The sequence below is a fragment of the Phyllobates terribilis genome, unplaced genomic scaffold (genome assembly GCF_046119375.1).
Source record: "Phyllobates terribilis strain yellow unplaced genomic scaffold, ASM4611937v1 Scaffold_2__4_contigs__length_985480577, whole genome shotgun sequence".
Classification (NCBI taxonomy): Eukaryota; Metazoa; Chordata; class Amphibia; order Anura; family Dendrobatidae; genus Phyllobates; species Phyllobates terribilis.
Window position 1 is genome coordinate 864,579,452 of NW_027362762.1, and position 20,359 is coordinate 864,599,810.

At 44.9% G+C, this 20,359-nt stretch overlaps 1 protein-coding gene across 1 annotated transcript; it reads left to right on the top strand.

Moving 5' to 3' along the window:
- Positions 1 to 15,727: 15,727 nt before the first annotated feature.
- Positions 15,728 to 18,913, top strand: LOC141234558 (uncharacterized). The gene is made up of 2 exons (XM_073668022.1): positions 15,728 to 15,884; positions 17,564 to 18,913. The coding sequence occupies exon 2, from the start codon at positions 17,570 to 17,572 to the stop codon at positions 18,713 to 18,715; it is 1,146 nt and encodes a 381-aa protein (XP_073524123.1). The 5' UTR covers positions 15,728 to 15,884; positions 17,564 to 17,569; the 3' UTR covers positions 18,716 to 18,913.
- Positions 18,914 to 20,359: the final 1,446 nt, after the last annotated feature.

A 20,359-nucleotide genomic window follows, 5' to 3' on the forward strand; every position in this document is an offset into this window, starting at 1 on the left:
AGAAGGTGTCCAAAAGCTGACTAACTGCTCAGAAGACACAACTAACACATTGAAAAGTGACAAGTACATATAGTCATGCGAAAAGAAAAGAGGTGGAGGAGTAAAAGGAGGGGGAGACACATATATAGGCATGTCATGCCCTTCTAAAACCAAAAAAGTGCGAAGCCGACACAGCCAGTCCGATCCTGCCCGTGCGACCTCCGTGTCGCCGGGTTTATGCCAGAGCCGCGGTGGACCCTGACGGCCAGCCCCCCTCTCCCAATACTGGTGCCTGTCCACTGGTGGGTTGAGCGAGCCCCCCTGCGGTGGAGGCAGGTCTAATCTTTTTAATTTAAATTGTCTCTCTAATTTGAATGAGTACACTTTAAATCCTTTTACAAGGATCTATTGAAGGGCAAGTCTCATGCCAGCATCCGCGTAATTCCAGCTCCAGTAGCGTCCACTAAAGCTGCTGCAGTTAAAAAGCTTTTATAAGGATCGAGCTTGGCGGTCCACCGCAAGGCGTCCTACCGCCAGTCCCAGCCCCTGTGCCTTGAGGTGCCTCCCCGATGCTCTTCACTGAGTGTCCCGGGGGCCCGAAGCATTTCCTTTAAAAAAATTAAGTGTCCAAACTACAGGTGGTGTAGCTTGCTTAACAGCTGGGATAATCCGCTGACTAGCAGACACTGCTACTAGGCACAAAGTATTTCCTGGGCTAGATGCAGTTAAAAATTTGTAATTAGATACTCTCGTTGGATGCTGAGAAAGCATTCCATAGAGTCTCCTGGCACGCCATATATTATTCTCTTAAAAAGCTTGGGGTAGGGGTCTAGGGGACCCTTTTATAGGCAAAATCACGGCCCTGTATTGCAATACGTCACCTAGGCTGAAGATAAATGGAACATTTTCATCACCTTTCATAATCACCAATGGGATAAGGCAGGGATGTCCTCTGTTCCCTCTCTTATACATCCTAGTGACGGAGCACCTGCTCTCATCAATTCGCCATAGCCCCAATATTAGGTGGATTGAGGTGGGAGGCACCAAGTACAAGTGCTCTGCATTTGCTGATGATGTCCTAGTATATATCACTCAATCACATATATCCATCCCTGCTGTTATGGCTGAAATAGATCACTTTGTTACATGGTCAAATTTTAAAATCAATGCAGCGAAATCTGAGGCCCTCGATGTCTCCCTCCCCAAATCCATACAGGATTCCATCCAGTCCAACTTTCCCTTTGCCTGGCCCTCACAGGGTATCAAATACTTAGGAATTCGAATTCATAGTTTATTGAACAACTCCATACAGACCATGGTTGGCAAGTTAGAACTGTAAGATTCACTACGTGAACCACTGGTGTTTTGTGGAAAAGCACATGTACACTGTGTTCCAAATTATTATGCATAAGGTGATAAGGTAAGAATTTTTTTGTTTGTCGGTTAAACTCATTGATGGTGATGTGTGTCAGGGCTCTTTATATCACTGTAAGCAATTGCAGACACCTGTGCTAATTAGTTTGGCAGGTGTGTCCAATGAAAGGCAAGACTACTTAAGGCTGTCCCACATTATTAAGCAGCCTACATTTTCTGCCAAAATGGGAAAGAAAAAGGATGTGTCGGCTGCTGAGAAGCAACAAGTTGTGGAGTGTTTAGGTCAAGGCATGACTACAATCAACATTGCCAAGACACTTCATCCTGATCATCGCACAATCAACAAGTATGTAGCTGATTCACAGTACACACGTGTGCGTGCTGATAAGGGAAAATTGAGGACTCTTTCCTACTGGCAATTACGTCAGGTTAAAAGAGCAGCGGCAAAAAAGCCTTGTCATAGCAGCAGACAAGTTTTTGCAGCTGCTGGTGCCTCCAACGTCCCCCGAACAACAAGATGCAGGGTCCTTCAGAGTTTTCAGCTGTGCGTAAGCCATCCTGTCGACCTCCTCTATCCACTGTACACAAGCAGAAACGGCTCCAGTGGGCCAAACAATACATGAAGACTGACTTCAAAACTTTTTTGTTCACCGATGAGTGCCGTGCAACGCTCGATGGTCCAGATGGATGGAGTGGAGGATGGCTGGTTGATGGACACCCCACGCAAACATGGCTTTTGCGCCAACAAGGAGGAGGTGGAGTAATGTTTTGGGCTGTAATCATGGGGAGAGAGATTGTCGGCCCCTTTAGGATCCCTGAAGGGGTAAAGATGAACTCCATAATGTATGTGGAGTTTCTCAAACAGCACTTCCTGCCATGGTTCAAGAAGAAGAACCGTGTATTCCGCAGCAAGATCATTTTCATGCATGATAATGCACCGTCTCATGCTGACAATAACACATCTGCATCTCTGGCTGATATGGGCATAAAAGGGGACAAACTTATGGTGTGACCCCCATGCTCCCCTGACCTCAACCCCATTGAGAACCTCTGGAGCATCATCAAAAGGAGTGTCTATGATGGCGGGAGGCAGTTCACATCTAAGCAACAGCTCTGGGAGGGTATTCTGTCCTCATGCAAAACAATTGAAGCAGAAACCATCCAAAACCTGACAAATTCAATGGACGAGAGAGTTCAGAAGCTCCTTTCGAACAAGGGGTCCTATGTGCAAATGTAACATCACCTAGAATAAAGTTTTGAGTTGAAAACTGTTTGATTTCAGTTTCTAATAACCTGCTAATGCTTATAATTTCAAAAATGACCATTTTTTGTTCTTTATTAAAATGAAAAGGTTGATCAAAGAGTGTGGGGGATCTAAGAGTGTGGCAACCCAGTAGTCAGGATTATTTCGAATTCTGACAATCTGAAGGTCATGTTGCAGGTAGTGCAGCAACAAGGCACTCATGTGTCTTGCGCATCTATGAGCCCAAAGATTATTTTCCGGGCTAGATGCAGCTAAAAATTATTATTGATTTGAAAGCTGGTGGAGTTTACTATAGATGGCCTAATAGAATCAGCACTGCAAACTGCTACAAGGCCCAAATTATTTTCCAGCCAAGATACAGATAAACATGATTAGTAATTTGAAAGCTTAAAATGGTTGGTGAGGTGATTTTAACAAATCATCAAGCTTTTACTCTCCCCAGGATGACACAGGGGTAGAAAAGTCGTTTCGGATCCATGATTTGTTCATCTTTATGAACGTGAGTCTGTCTACATTATCAGTGGAGAGCAGCGTGCGCTTATCTGTCAGCACACCACCACCGAGCTCCGGCCATTTATCCAGATTGGAAGCCCAAAAAGAACAAGGGTCCAGTGACACAGTAATGGCTTCAATGTTTACTTGGAGATACTCCTGTACCATCGTCTCTAGGCGTTGACTATGTGTCAGACTTCTTGTCTCCTGTGGCATTGCAAAGGATGGACTAAAAAAGTGGTGAAATGATTCCGCAAAATTGATGTTACCAGCAGATATTGTTTTTCTGTTAAGTGCTGAATACTCGACGGTCCAACGGTTGGCAAGTTGGAACTGTGAGATTCACTACGTGCACCACTAGTGTTTTGTGGAAAAGCAGATGTAAGTTTCTGTAACAGTCTCTGCTGATATTCCTGCATGCGTGCATCTCTTTCTATGGCAGGAATAATTTCTGCAAATTTACTTTTGTACCGGGGATCTAACAGTGTGGCAACCCAGTAGTCAGGATTATTTCTAATTCTTACAATTCGAGGGTCATGTTGCAGGTAGTGCAGCAAGAAGGCACTCATGTGTCTTGCGCATCCAGGAGCACCAAGTCCCTGTTGTGTTGGTGGCGAGGTAACAATCATGCTTCCTTCCTCTGTCCTCTCCCCCCAACCTCGCACAACAGAATTGTGATCAAGGTCTCCCTCATCTGATGAGTCTTCCATAAGTTCTTCCTCCACTTCTTCCTGGGCTCCTGCACCTTCCTCACTAGTTTGGCTGCTACCATGCGCCCTGGTAAAACCATCTCCCCCACCCTCACATGCCTGCCGCCTTGGTGCTGCCGACCATCTGGACCTTGCAGATGTTAGCCCTTCCGCATACAACTCCTCCTCCTCTACTTCCTCCACCTCCTCTTGTGCCACCATCTGACTCCGAATTCTGTTTAACATGTGCTCCAGCATGTAAATCACTGGAATAGTAATGCTGATAATGGCATCGTCAGCACTAAACATCTTCGTCACCATTTCAAAACTGTGCAGAAGGGTGCATAGGTCCCTGATCTGAGACCACTCCTCCAGCGTGATTTGCCCCACCTCTGGATCTCGTTGGACCAGGCTATATGTCAGAACGTATTGCACCAGGGCTTGTGGGTGCTGCCACAGTCGCTGCAACATGTGCAGAGTTGAATTCCACCGGGTAGGCACATCGTATTTTAGCCGGTGAAGTGGCAGGCCCAACGACTTCTGTAGAGATGTAAGTCGCTGAGCTGCGGGATGCGAACGGCGGAAGTGAGCACACAGCGACCGTGCCCTCTGCAGAAGGCCATCTAGTCAGGGATAGTGGGCTAAAAATTGCTGGACAACCAGTTTCAACACGTGAACCATACAAGGCACGTGTGTGACATTGCCCCGGAGAAGGGCCGCATCCAGGTTTGCAGCATTGTCGCACACGCCTTCCCTGGTTTCAGGTCCAGTGGAGACAACCATTCATGAAACTGGTTCTCCAGAGCTGACCACAACTCCTCAGCTGTGAGACTCACATTTATCAGACATTTCAAAGTAAACACCGCCTGATGACGTTGAGCCCTGCTGCCAGCATAGTAAGGAGGTGTGCAGGATCCTTTCTGCGCAGTTAGAAAGCTTGTGGCATGACTAGACAGGCTTTGGGTGCAGGTGGAGGACCGAGAGGAGGTTGAGGAGGCAGAAGCAGTGGAGGAACTTCGAGATAAAGAGGATTGACGCACAACTCGTGGGAACGGCAAGACTTGGACAGCAGCCCCTTGTCCTGCTGTCACCATAGTTACCCAGTGCCCAGTCAGCGACATGTAACGCCCCTGTCCATGCCTACTCGTCCAAGTGTCTGTGGTGAAATGCACCCTGTCACACACAGAGTTTCTCAAAGAAGCGGTGATGTTGTGTACGACATGCTGGTGGAGCGCAGGCACACCTTTCTTTGAGAAGTAGTGCCGACTGGGCATCTGGTACTGGGGCACTGCGACGGACATAAGGTCTCAAAAATCCTCTGTGTCCACCAGGCGGAAAGGCAGCATTTCTGTATCCAAGAGCTTGCAGATGGTGAAATTCAACCTCTTAGCTTTCTCATGGCTAGGAGGAAATGGTCTTTTACTTGTCCACATCGAAGGGACCGAGGGCTGGCTGTTGTGCTTAGACAGGGTTGAGAAGGGTGTCCCCGGCAAACTGCCGGTCTGTGAGGAAGATGCAGGCGGACATGTTAGGTTGCCTTGATCCAAAGGTGGTGCTATCGATGTCGGACAGCGCTGAATACGAGCTGGTGTTACCACCTCCAAAGAAAATGATGACCTGCCAATCACGCTGACTGTTGCGGGTAAAGAGGTGGCAGGTCTGCGTCCCAAAACAGGAGTGACTGCTGTCCCCCCAGTCACAGAGGATTAAGAGGCCGCGGATGCACAAGATGTGGCAGACAGTGGTTGGCCCGGCTGGCTAGGCCGCATTGTAGCACAGTGAGCTTCCCACTGCAACTTATGCTTCATATCCATGTGCCGGTTCATGCATGAAGTACTCAAACTATGTATTTTTTGGCCTCTACTTAGCTTTTGCTGACAAATGTTGCAGATAACACGTGTTGGGTCATCCTTATCAATCTGAAAAAATGCCCAGGCTATGCAAGGCTTAGCACCCATGCGACCTGAAGAGCCACCACGACTTGTGGTCAGAGGCAGAGTTGTGTTTGAAGATGCAGTTGTTGACGTGCTTCCAGTACTACGTCTCTGACCAGGAAGGCGCAACCTGACCTCGTCGTCACTAGCATCCTCCTACACCTCCTCTGCTGACCTCATCGACTGGCTGACTGTGGATTGACAGTAAGTGGGATCTCCAACCTCGTCGTCATCACCCTGTGTGTTATCACACCCGTCGTCCTCAGAGCAAACCTCTTCCTACCCTGACAAAAAACTCAAGTTGTCGCTCCAATCAGGTATTTGAGTCTCATCATCGTCTTCCTCATTGTCTCCACCAACAGGAGTTACAGTTTGGGAACGAGGGTCTACATTATGGTCAGAACCTTCTGCGTCTGGTCCTGGATCCGACTCATAAAGATTCTGGGCATCAGTGCAGATCATTTCCCCGTCTGGATTCACAAAAGCTCTGGAGCCGACCTCTGATTCCCAGGCTATAGTATGAGTAAACAGCTCTGCAGACTCAACCATCTGTTCTACCCCATACTCAGACGGGCAGCTGGAGACTTGGGAGCTGTGAGGAAGCAAGTGCGATTGAGGTGGAGGAGAGCCCACTTAAAGGAGCACATGATATCCGTTGAAGCACCTGCTGTTTTTGTGCCTCATCTGGAATTTGTAGCGATTGGCGTGGCCGTAAGAAAGGGATCTTATCACATTGTCCGCTAAAAGAAGTAGACATCTTAGTTTGGCTGGAAGATGGTCTTTCTTCTGCAGATGTTACTGTTGCTTTAACACCTACCCCACGGACACAACCGTTTTTTCCCTTCCCAACACGCCTATTCCCCTTTCCACCAGCAGCAGGCCTTTTTCCACTCATTTTGGTGGTTAACTAATTGACAACTCTGGAGTTGCTTGCACAAAAAACAATGGATGGGAACCGAGCAGAGCTGAGTGGCCAAACTGTGGTATTAGCCCAAAACTATTGGCTGGGTTAGATGCAGATAAAAATTATTTTGAATTTGCAACCTGGTGGAGGATAGTATAGATGGACTAATAGAACAAGTCCCACACACTGCTACAAGCCGAAATATTTTTTCAGAGCTAGATGCAGATAAAAATTATATTGAATTTGCAACCTGGTGGAGGTTAGTATAGATGGACTAATAGAACAAGTCCCACACACTGCTACAAGCCGAAATATTATTCCAGAGCAAGATGCAGATAAAAATTATATTGAATTTGCAACCTGGTGGAGGTTAGTTTAGATGGACTAATAGAACCAGTCCCACACACTGCTACAAGCCGAAATATTTTTTCAGAGCTAGATGCAGATAAAAATTATATTGAATTTACAACCTGGTGGAGGTTAGTATAGATGGACTAATAGAACAAGTCCCACGCACTGCTACAAGCCCAAATATTTTTTCAGAGCTAGATGCAGATAAAAATTATATTGAATTTGCAACCTGGTGGAGGTTAGTAGAGATGGACTAATAGAACAAGTCCCACACACTGCTACAAGCCGAAGCCCAAGTATTTTTTCAGAGCTAGAAGCAGATAAAAATTATATTGAATTTGCAACCTGGTGGAGGTTAGTATAGATGGACTAATAGAACAAGTCCCACACACTGCTACAAGCCCGAAATATTTTTTCAGAGCTAGATGCAGATAAAAATTATATTGAATTTGCAACCTGGTGGAGGTTAGTATAGATGGACTAATAGAACAATCCCACACACTGCTGCAAGCCGAAATATTTTTTCAGCGCTAGATGCAGTTAAAAATTATATTGAATTTGCAACCTAGTGGAGGTTAGTATAGATGGACTAATAGAACAAGTCCCACACACTGCTACAAGCCGAAGCCCAAATATTTTTTCAGAGCTAGATGCAGATAAAAATTATATTGAATTTGCAACCTGGTGGAGGTTAATATAGATGGACTAATAGAACAAGTCCCACACACTGCTACAAGCCGAAATATTTTTTAAGAGCTAGATGCAGATAAAAATTATTTTGAATTTGCAACCTGGTGGAGGTTAGTATAGATGGAATAATAGAACAAGTCACACACACTGCTACAAGCCCAAATATTTTTTCAGAGCTAGATGCAGATAAAAAGTATATTGAATTTGCAACCTGGTGGAGGTTAGTATAGATGGACTAATAGAACAATCCCACACACTGCTGCAAGCCGAAATATTTTTTCAGCGCTAGATGCAGTTAAAAATTATATTGAATTTGCAACCTGGTGGAGGTTAGTATAGATGGACTAATAGAACAAGTCCCACACACTGCTACAAGCCGAAGCCCAAATATTTTTTCAGAGCTAGATGCAGATAAAAATTATATTGAATTTGCAACCTGGTGGAGGTTAATATAGATGGACTAATAGAGCAAGTCCCACACACTGCTACAAGCCGAAATATTTTTTAAGAGCTAGATGCAGATAAAAATTATTTTGAATTTGCAACCTGGTGGAGGTTAGTATAGATGGAATAATAGAACAAGTCACACACACTGCTACAAGCCCAAATATTTTTTCAGAGCTAGATGCAGATAAAAATTATTTTGAATTTGCAACCTGGTGGAGGTTAGTATAGATGGACTAATAGAACAAGTCCCACACACTGCTACAAGCCGAAATATTTTTTCAGAGCTAGATGCAGATAAAAATTATATTAAATTTGCAACGTGGTGGAGGTTAGTATAGATGGACTAATAGAACAAGACCCACACAATGCTACAAGCCGAAATATTTTTTCAGAGCTAGATGCAGATAAAAATTATATTGAATTTGCAACCTGGTGGAGTTTAGTATAGATGGACTAATAGAACATGTCCCACACACTGCTACAAGCCCAAATATTTTTTCAGAGCTAGATGCAGATAAAAATTATATTGAATTTGCAACCTGGTGGAGGTTAGTATAGATGGACTAATAGAACAAGTCCCACACACTGCTACAAGCCGAAATATTTTTTCAGAGCTAGATGCAGATACAAATTATTTTGAATTTGCAACCTGGTGGAGGTTAGTTTAGATGGACTAATAGAACAAGTCCCACACACTGCTACAAGCCCAACTATTTTTTCAGAGCTAGATGCAGATAAAAATTATATTGAATTTGCAACCTGGTGGAGGTCTGTATAGATGGACTAATAGAACAAGTCCCACACACTGCTACAAGCCGAAGCCCAAATATTTTTTCAGAGCTAGATGCAGATAAAAATTATATTGAATTTGCAATCTGGTGGAGGTTAGTATAGATGGACTAATAGAACAAGTCCCACACACTGCTACAAGCCGAAGCCCAAATATTTTTTCAGAGCTAGATGCAGATAAAAATTATATTGAATTTGCAACCTGGTGGAGGTTAGTATAGATGGACTAATAGAACAAGTCCCACACACTGCTACAAGCCGAAGCCAAAATATTTTTTCAGAGCTAGATGCAGATAAAAATTATTTTGAATTTGCAACCTGGTGGAGGTCAGTATAGATGGACTAATAGAATGATGCTATGCCCAAAAGGTTTTACTTCACTAGGTGCAGTAAAAAAATTGTATTCTATACACAGGTGGTGTAGCTTGCAACACAGATAGGCTACTCCACTGACTAACACACACTGCAAGAGGCCAAAAAGGATTTGCTTTGCTAGATTTAGCCAAATGCTGTGAAAAACACTTGCACAGCACTGGCACAGACCTGCCTGGCAAAAAGTGATAGGAACTGATGTAACGTAGCCCTCAAAACAACTGCAATTACAATTAGTCTTTACTCCCAACCTATCTATTTAAGAGCACAGACCTGCCTGATAAAAGTCGTAGGAAATGCTGTAACCTAGTCCTCAAAAGGACTGCAATCACAACTATTCCCTACTCCCAAGCTATCTGTAGATTTGTGTGAAAATTGGCTTGAAATTAACACTGAAAGTAAAGCGCACACAGCAACAGCGGTGCCGTCTAACACGCAGCTGCAGCAGTGAGAAAATGGTGGCGACGGGGAAAATGGCTGGGGCAAGGACATGTGGCATACACTGCCAATGACACATGCCCTTGCTTGTGTGAAAAAAGCACTTCGCTCCGTGTGTGCGCTGCTGATAGGCTGACAGATTGCACCTCCCCACTGTAAATGCGGGAAAGAGAAAAAAAAATGGAGATCTTCATTATTTCTGCAGAGATCCATCCCCTGCCCCTCCCCCCGCCCCGCTGTACACTCAAACTGCGTATTAACATTAATTTTCAGCATTACTGAGAAAAAATCCAGTTATGATTTTGGTGCACGAACAGTTATCGAACATAACCTCGAACAGCCGAATTTTTTTCAATTTCTTCGTGTTCGCCGAACGGCTCGAACACCGCCCAAAACAGCTCGAATTTGAGATTGGCGAACAGTTCGAGTCGAACACCGCTCATCTCTAATATTAACTACAGCTGCTCCAACAAAAAAAAACAAGCCCTCACACAGCTCCATCAATGGAAAAATAAAAATGTTATGGCTCTTGGAAAAAGGGTGACACAAACCAATTTTTTTTCTTCCAAATTTCATAATTTTTAAATAATTAATAATTTTTAATAATAGTAAAAAATATACAATTATTGGTATTGACGTAATTGAACCAACCTGGAGAATCATGTTCTAAGGTCAATTTTACTGCACAATGAATGCCGTAAAAATGAAACCCAGAAAACACAAGCCGAATTGCATTTTTTTCACCATATTACTTCCGTTGGAATTTTTTCCCATTTTTCAATACATTACATGGTAAAACAAACTGGTGTCGTTCAAAAATACAACTTGACCAGCAAAAACCAAGCACTTATATGGCTATGAAGATGAAAAAATAAAAAGGTTATGGCTCTTGAAATAAAGGGAGGAAAAACGAAAGCGTAGAAATGAAAAATGGTCCAGTCCTTCTGAGTTAATTGTAGAGCATTATGTGTATGGCCAGGTGACAACTGTTATCATAGTTGTCGAGAACGTCTTCTTTCATTCTTCTGCTTCCGCCACTCTAACAGCACATGGGTGAGCCGCAGAACAGGTCACAGCACATTCAGAAGTGTAATTATTACATATTTATATCTATGTATGTAAATCCGCTTTTACTCAGCACCACACCTAAAACAAAGCTAAATGTACTGCTATGAAGTCACTGTGTGTCCAGAGAAGCTAAATCATCAGTTTAGTAATCTCTCACTGTGACCATAAGGAGCAAGTTCAAAGAGTCAGCGATGCATCAAAAAAGGCTAAGGCTTGGTAGAGTCTAGAAGGGCATAGAAAAAGGGATGAGGAAAGTGGAGCCAAAGAGAATCCATATTGAGATGACTGGCACAAAAAAAGACATGCACCTTGTTTGGATATTTTCAGACAAATCATCATGGGAAATCTTTTTAAAATACTTTGAGCACCATTCACACTAGTATCATGGCGTCCATTATTAGAGGGGCTATGATGGATAAAATCATTATGCTATGAAACCTGATAGTAAAAAAAAACCCATAATCGTTTACACCCATGAAGGGATATTCACATGTAGCAGAACTGCAAACATCCTTCAGATGAATAGAATAGTCACAGAAATCTTTGGCGCGATGGCCATCTGTGAAAATTCTCTTACAATTTAAAATGGGTCTGTCACCCACTGATACTCAAGTTATTTGGTTGACTGAAGAAAATAAATTCAAAGTGTAAGCAATACAATACCCTTCAGCATCTCACAGCAGGGGTACGGTAGGAATACACTTGGCTTCAAGGCATACTGGTACTCGTAATTCTACAGCAATTAGAGCTCTCTATATATATTGCATTATTTTTCTTGTTCCATGTCTTGTGCCCTAGGCAGGAGCCTACTTTCCCTACCCCTACTCCTGGCTCTAAACCACTCCCTTCCCAAACCTTGATTTTCATGGCTTTAAAGACGGAGGCAGAAATCGATAATTGCATACCTACAGTATACACTGCTATCCACTTGCCCTATAGTCCAATAAAGTTTGTTAATGGGAGCCTGACACGTACCCCATAACCCCCAAGTCACCAACATTTGTATCTTCTTTTATAAACACTCTGCCTACAAGCACTTTATTATGTTTGACACATTAACAGATCTTTAGAAAAAGTATTTCTAAAATCTGTTTTTCATATGCAAATTAACCCTTTGACTAGTCGATTGGACGTTTGTTTCCCTAGACTAGTTGTCCCACTCAGCATGTCGCAGCTTTGGATATGATAACATGATTTGCAAGAGCTGGCGTCATCGCCTGCTCTCTGCTAATCTCGCAGATGTGCACAATGTTCTTTCTTACAAGTCATTACGACTCTGAAGCCCCGTGTACGCTTTCTGGCTTCAGAGGAGCCGAAAATCAAGCTCCTTCTTTGCTTCTGGTGGTGCAGTGCGCATCTGAAGCCGGGGAGCAGACATCTATTGATTTGAATAGGGGGTGAATATGATGCCCTTGACCCAGGGCGGTCAATAAAAGGGGGATTGTTGAAAGGGGATTATAGTTTTTATAGTTTAATGTTTGTGACGCCACCTGTGTTATACGGCTATATGGAGCCGCCGCTGCGGTGCAGATCCTCTGGAGCTGATGGTGACGCAGCAGAGTTGGTTCAGCTCTCCACAGGTAGAGCTAAGCTCCAGGGTGGTGCAGTGATGATTAATAAGGTAGATGTTGCTGTGCAGTGTAGTGCAGGGGATGGCGCTGATAATAATTCCAGGACACAGTGGGGTGCAGCCTTCAAGGTTTTCTCACACTTGTTGCACTCCAGGTTACCAGGATCAGGGTAACCTCCCACGTCGTCCTGTGTTTACCGAGGCAGGGGTTCAGCAAACTCCCAGGTGTTTCAGGTGTACATAATGGGACCGCATCCTGTATGCCTTCCTCGGTCGTCTTCCTGCGCTGGCTCTCACCCTCCTGCCCTGCGCCTCGCAACCAGTGTCCCAAGCTGGTAAGCTCGGATCTTGGCGGGCAACATGAAGACCCCTGTATCCTATATGGCTACCTTTTCGGCGATATAGTTGCGGCTGTGAGCACCTGCACCCTGAAAGTACAGAAGCCTCCGGTTTCTAGCTGAGCCTTGTAGTTCTCCACTAGTTAGGGGCCGGTCCCCTTTGCGGCCTGATCCCTCCACGTTTCTGCAAATTTGGGCACACGGGTGGCATCCGCACTTTCCGTGCCCCTGGGATCCCCTCTGTTCTGGAGCCTTCCTGTGCTCCTGTCCTCTTCCTTCAGTCAAACCTGGGCCTCTCAACTAGGCCCGCTTCCCTGAGCAGAGCTCCTGCAGAGCTCCTGCTCCCACTCCTTCTCCTCCGACTGATCTCCTCTGACTGAACACACTCTCTCAAGATGGCTCCCCTTTTTATATCCTCCTTCTCAAGTGCTCCCCTGTGCTGTTTCCTCCACCCACACCCACTACATGGTTCCACCCTCCAGCTAGGGACCAGGGACTGTGCTCTCCCTTAGGAGCAATCTCGCCCTTCCCTCTGAAGTGGAGTGTAATGGATGCAAGTGGGTGGGTCCCGGGCAGTACTCCATCCTTACCTGAGAGTGAGATACCACACCTCTGGATGAGATGCAGTACCTCTGTGGTGACTGAACCCGCAGGGGCGCCACAGATGTGCAGTACCCTGCTGCGGCCACTATACAGTCGACAGAGCTGTGCTGTGCAACTGTGGTGCCCCTGAGGGCTCGGTCGCCACAGAGGTACTGCATCTCACCCAGAGGTGTGGTATCTCACTCTCAGGTAAGGAAGGAGTACAGCTCAGGGCCCTAACACCTGCATCCAACACATACTCGCAGCGGGGGTAGGGCGAGATTGCTCCTAAGGGAGAGCACAGTCCCGGGTCCCTAGCTGGGGGGGCAGGAATTATGTAGTGGGTGTGGGTGGAGGAAGTAGCTTAGGGGAGCACATCAGAGGAAGGTACAAATAGGGAAGCCATCTTAGAAAGACAGTGAGTTCAGTCAGAGCAGTGAGAGAGAACAGTCTACAGTGAGAGGAGTGGAGCAGGGCTCTGCAGGAGCTCTGCTCTGGCAGAGGGCCTGAGGAGAGGCCCAGGACTGAAGGAGAGGAGAGAGGGAGCAGGAAGGGCTCCAGGAATGGAAGAAGGGACCCCAGGGGTACAGGCAGTGCTGGAAGCCACCTGTACGCCCGAATCTACCAGGAGGTGGAGGGGTCAGGCCACACAAAGGGGACCGGTCTCTCAACTAGCAGAGCACTTTATGTCTCAACTAGAAACCGGAGGCTGAAGTATTTCAAGTTCTGTAGCCAACAGTCCATATCAGTCTCACCAAGAAAGTAGCCATAGAGGACCCAGGGAACGGAACAGACGTCGCCCGACAAGGCCCGCAGGTACCGGATTGGGATACTTGGTATGAGGTGCAGGGAAACGGCCAGAGAGAGAACACACAGAAGGGGGTCCCGCTAAGTACTCCGGAGATATCTGGGGGTGGACAGAACCCCTCCCTGAGTGAGCGCAGCACGACGAGGGAAGTTACATTGGTACCTGTAACTTGGACTGCAATAACCATGAATAAAGACCCTGAGGACTGCACTCCACTGTCTCTGTGATTATTATCTGCGCCATCACCCCTGCACTACAACGCCCAGCATCACCTATAACATCTACACTGCCCTGGAGCTAAGCTCTACCTGTGGAGAGCCACACCAGCTTTGCTGCACTAACATCAGCTCCAGAAGACCTGCTCCGCAGCGGCGGCTCCCTTTAGCCGCATACCACAGGTGGCGTCACGAACTTTGTACATAAATCCCCTATAAAAAACCCCTTTTTACTGACCGCCCAGGGTCACGGACCGGGTCACCACCACTGTGACACATCCCCTAGCAACGACTGGCCCGGCACCGAGTACCCCACGGCCCAGGGGGCGCGTCACAACTCTGCAACTGAGCAGGTTCGACCGCCACCGAAACCGGGATCAGCTATTTCGGATGTTGCTCCCCCACCAATCAGACATTGATGACCTGTCCTAAGGATAGACCATAAATGTTAAAGGGAACCTGATTACTCCATATGAAATATGGCCACCACCTTTCAGCCCTCATATACAACATACTAATATGCGGTATATAAGGCCCTGATTCGACCTGCAAGAAAAGAAAAACACTTTTTATTATATTAATCTGCAGGGTGGTCGGGTCCTAGGGGAGTCGATGGTCCTGGTCCGACACCTCCCTTCTTCTGTCAATGCCGTTCTCCTTCTGTGCTTCACGTGGATGACGCCTCCTACGTCATCCAGACAGGGTCCCCGCGGCAATGAGCTCCTGTGCAGGTGCACTTCTCTGCCCTGACTAGGCTCTTTGATCTTTCCCGGTGCATGCGCTCTGCAGTACTTTGCTCTGTCCTCAACAGGGCCGAGAAGTTCGCCTGCGCAGGATCGCGATGTCAGGGACCCTGTGTGGTTGACGTAGGGACGCCTCATCCACACGAAGGAGGATGGCATCAAAAGAAGAAGGGAGGCGCCAGACCTGTTTTTCTTTTGTTGTAGGCCGGATTGGGGGCATATATACAGCATTATAGAATGCTGTATATGAGGGCTGAAAGGTGGTGGCCGTATCTCATATGGGGCAAACCTGGTGACAGGTCCCCTTTAAAGTCCCATACAACCCCTTTAAGGTTTACAGCCTGCGCCAAGAGCTAGGCCAAGGAGGTGTAAAACACAAGAAAGAGAATCTTTGTGTCATGCAGTTCATCATTTTAGCCTGTTCTATAATATACTGTGTATCTTTACATTTACATATACTGTATTTAGCGAAACTATTAAAAAATATGTACTTCCACCATATTGTTTGTACATAACTTCAAGTCACAGCGCACACTTTAGTAGATCATGACCTAGACATTCTTGTCTTTTCATGATGACACACGGAGACACAGAAGATTTAATTACAAGGCGATGCCCTTTTTTGAGAACTGATTATTAAGACATTTAACCTTATAGTGATGAAGAATTCTTGATTGAGCAATGACTACTGAATATTTTAGACCAGAAGAACTGGTTGGTTTTCTCTTTGATGTCTCTCACCAGTATATATACTCGCTTGCCCTCCGTCACTGCACTCACAGCGCTTAGATTTCGGCAGAACCAGACGTTCGCTGTCATTCCTAGGAGAGAAGGAAGGTATGTAACATTTACTTTTACTAACTGCACTATTGTATTAATATATATTATATATATTATCATGAGATTTTTTTGGGATATTGTTGATATAGAGCAACTCCTCAAAGACATGTTTGTAAATTCAGTTCACCACATTGCTGGTTTATCATGAAATAAGGCACTAAATCGGCACTGGGCAAGGAGATGTGTCTTTTGAATGTAAAGGGAACCTAGGACAGAATAAATCTGATAATATCTGCTATTGTTTAGTTAGTTACTTTATTTCTTTAAGTAATTTTTATGAAATCCTTGGTTATCTTCTGCAGTCCTCTTCTTATGTGCACCGTTGACACGTCTTTAAAGGGGTTAAAAAAGCAGAAGACAGTGTCCAAACAGGTGATGTTCCGATCAAGACTTCTTTTGTTTTGCCACATAGAAAAGACAACGTTTCGACCTATGCCAGGTCTATAAGAAGTATGTACCGTCATAGGTCGAAACGTTGTTTTATGTAAATGGAAGAATAAAAGAAGTCTTGATTGGAACATCACCTGTTTAGATGCTGTCTACTACAAGTGGGTTTCCAAGTGGGTTCATTGTTTTTTTGGATTTTGCGTCCCTCTTAAAGGGGTTGTCTGGGACTGATATCTTGACGAACTTTCCAATTCTTGAGTGAATAGGTGATATACTGCAGTACATGGCTGTGGACACTAAACAATGTACAGAGCGATAGTTTTCAGCTCTGTACATTGCTTACACATGGTTTCGCACCCCCACCAACCTTACGTTGATGACCTATCCTATGGTTATGTCATCAATATACAAGAAATATCTATAAATTACTCCTTAAAGTAAATACCAAATAATCCATATGTGTAAATTTATCCAATTTTTATTAATTACAAACAAATATATAGACAACTACTTAAAGAAAAAGTACACCCCATAAAACTCAGAAACAACGGGTCATGTGATAAATGGTAAATCCCCCAATGGCTAAATGTAGTGAATACAATGTATGCTATGACAATCAAGCGGTAGAGGTACAATGCAAACATATATACACGATTGGCTATATAATATAGGAACTCAAAACATGATCATTAAATTAGATGACATGATAAGCATAATAAAAAAAAACCTATATTTGAGAATGCCTCCATAAACTATACAGCAGTGCTTCAACACCCACCACAAGCCGTAAATAATGGACCAAAGACAGACCACAGTGCCCAGTACCCGGACTTGCGTTTCGCGTATAGCTTCATTATATCAATATATAAGTCCTGGACAACCTGTAATATGCATAAGCTGCAGCACCTCCTGCCTATCTGCTATTGATTGACAGCTTTCTCTCTATACTGTGGATGCGTGGTTAGCTGTCAATCAGCAGCAAATGGGCGACAGGAGCGCTTGCTAAGATAAACATGGATTTAATGAAAACAGTTGAAAAACAATGCTCTGATCTGGATCTATTTTACACTGCCGGTAGATAAGACTTTATTGGCCTAGTGACTACTTCCCTTTAAGCAAATATCTGAGTTTGTTAAACCATATACAGAAAATCAATACTTATGTTGTTGAAGAAAAATCAAAATGTAAATGTTACCAATCTACCAGATTCTTCTGCCCTTTTTAAAGTCTGAATTTTGGATATGAATATATACATATTTAATCAATCAATTACTCATTGTCCTTTCCAGTTAAGAATGCAGATCTTCGTTAAGACCTTGACTGGCAAGACCATCACCCTCGAGGTGGAGCCCAGTGACACTATTGACAATGTGAAAGCTAAGATTCAAGACAAAGAGGGTATCCCTCCTGATCAGCAGAGATTGATCTTTGCTGGAAAACAGCTTGAAGATGGCCGTACCCTCTGTGACTACAACATTCAGAAAGAATCCACCCTCCATCTTGTACTTCGTCTGAGAGGTGGTATGCAGATATTTGTCAAAACCCTGACTGGCAAGACAATCACCCTCGAGGTGGAGCCCAGTGACACAATTGACAATGTGAAAGCCAAGATTCAAGACAAAGAAGGTATCCCACCAGATCAGCAGAGATTGATCTTTGCTGGAAAACAGCTGGAGGATGGTCGTACTCTTTGTGACTACAACATTCAGAAGGAATCTACTCTTCATTTGGTTCTTCGTCTAAGAGGGGGTATGCAGATCTTTGTTAAAACCTTAACAGGCAAGACCATCACACTCGAGGTGGAACCCAGTGACACCATTGAAAATGTGAAAGCCAAGATCCAGGACAAAGAGGGTATCCCACCAGATCAGCAGAGGTTGATCTTTGCTGGAAAACAGCTTGAAGATGGCCGCACTCTTTGTGACTACAACATACAGAAGGAATCCACCCTTCACCTTGTGCTTCGTCTCAGAGGTGGCATGCAGATATTTGTCAAAACCCTGACTGGCAAGACAATCACCCTCGAGGTGGAGCCCAGTGACACAATTGACAATGTGAAAGCCAAGATTCAAGACAAAGAAGGTATCCCACCAGATCAGCAGAGGTTGATCTTTGCTGGAAAACAGCTTGAAGATGGCCGCACTCTCTGTGACTACAACATCCAGAAAGAATCCACCCTCCACCTTGTGCTCCGTCTCAGAGGTGGCATGCAGATTTTCGTGAAGACCCTGACAGGAAAGACCATTACCCTTGAAGTAGAACCCAGCGACACCATAGATAATGTGAAAGCGAAGATCCAGGACAAAGAGGGAATCCCACCAGATCAGCAGAGGTTGATTTTTGCTGGAAAACAGCTTGAGGATGGTCGCACACTATGTGACTACAACATCCAGAAAGAATCCACTCTCCACCTTGTGCTTCGTCTGAGGGGTGGTTGTTAAAGGCGAATGCTGAAAATATGCATTTAAGCATGAAAACAAAGGAATTAATGGTTAATTTGCTTGTTCATTTATAACATTCACTCTCTCTATATTGGTTTAAGAAATAATTTACGTTTTCACTAAGCTACCAGTATATGGTTCTATGGTCTTAATTTTTTAATAAAATTGTCTTATTAAAATAATCCCAAATTAAATGTATTTCATTTTATGGAATTTAATCTACATATAAAAAAGTTAAGTAGAAACTTTCCTTTATTTATGTTTCCTTGGCTACTGACACAAAGTAAATGTAATACTCTGGTTTTCTTCATGAATATTTGCCCTCCTCCGATATTCGTGCGACTTAAAGAGGTTGTGTCAGAAGGACAACTATCACTATCACAGATAATGAGAGCAGAGAGTTGCAAAATAAGGCCATGTTCACACGTTCAGTATTTGGTCAGTATTGTACTCAGCATTTGTAAGCCCAAACCAGGAGTGGGTGAAAAATTCAAAAATGGTGCACTTGCTTGTATTATACTTCTCCTCTGATTATTCCACCCCTGATTTTGGCTTACAAATACTGATGTAAACTACTGACCAAATACTGAACGTGTGAACGTGGCCTAAAAAGAGCATCGGAACTCATAGACTGACAGATGCAATATATCACTTGGGTCGGTTTCTTTTTACATTTGTCCTCATGGGGGAAAAACATATGTCTTAGCATTTTTGCCAAGACTTTTTATGGTTAATGAATAAATCATGGCCAGGGGCGTAGCGACCGTGGTCACATAGTTCCAGCATCACCTGGACGCACATTCAGCTGAAATGTATTGCAGCGCAGAGACCCATGAGGTCTGTGAGCGGCAATACATGCTGCCGGCCAATCAGAGGCCAGCAGCTGACGTCAGCGTGCATGTGACTGGGGGCGCATGGCAGTGAAATCATGCACTCCCGTCGCTTGCACGCTGAAGTCAGCTGTCGGCTTCAGAAGAGGACACCGAGCAACTGGGGAGCGGAGGGAAGGTGAATATAATGGTATATTTTTTTTCTATACATTAAAGAACAGCAGCAGAAGGGGGTATATACCAGCACGGGGCCCAGGATAAGGGACATATACCAGGATAAGGGACATTTTACTAGTATGGGGCCCAGGATAATAGACATATATACCAGGCTAGGGGATGTATATACCAGGATGGGGGATATATATGACGTGCCCCCTGGGCCAGTGCTGTAGGGGATACCCGGAGCCGGATCTCGATGGGGGTAGTAGTCCTTGTGGCGGTGACCCGGTCCGTGCCCAGGGTGTCAAACTAAGTGGCAGTCTATGGCAGTAGATGTTAACTTGATTGTCGACTACGCCACCCGTTGAGTGCGGCTTTGAAGCCGCCGCTGCAGAGCAGTCCACTGAGGCCGGTGGTATATGTGTAGCAGTGATGGTATAACCCCCAACGGGAGGGGTATGGCCTCAGGGCAGCAGGTGTAGCTGATGGGGGTTGTGATGATGCAGAAAGAAGATTCAGAGTCAGGAGATGCAGTTCAGGGTTTTTACTTACTGGTGTTCTCTTGGTCACTCTGGCCTTGAGTGACCACCCGAGCCGTGCTGCGTCCACCAGGTCCTGGACTCGGCCAACCCCCAGGCAATTCCGGAGCGTGGTC

Excerpts from the sequence above, each read along its gene's own strand:
- LOC141234558 (XM_073668022.1), top strand. The coding sequence starts at position 17,570 with ATGCAGATCTTCGTTAAGACCTTGACTGGCAAGACCATCACCCTCGAG.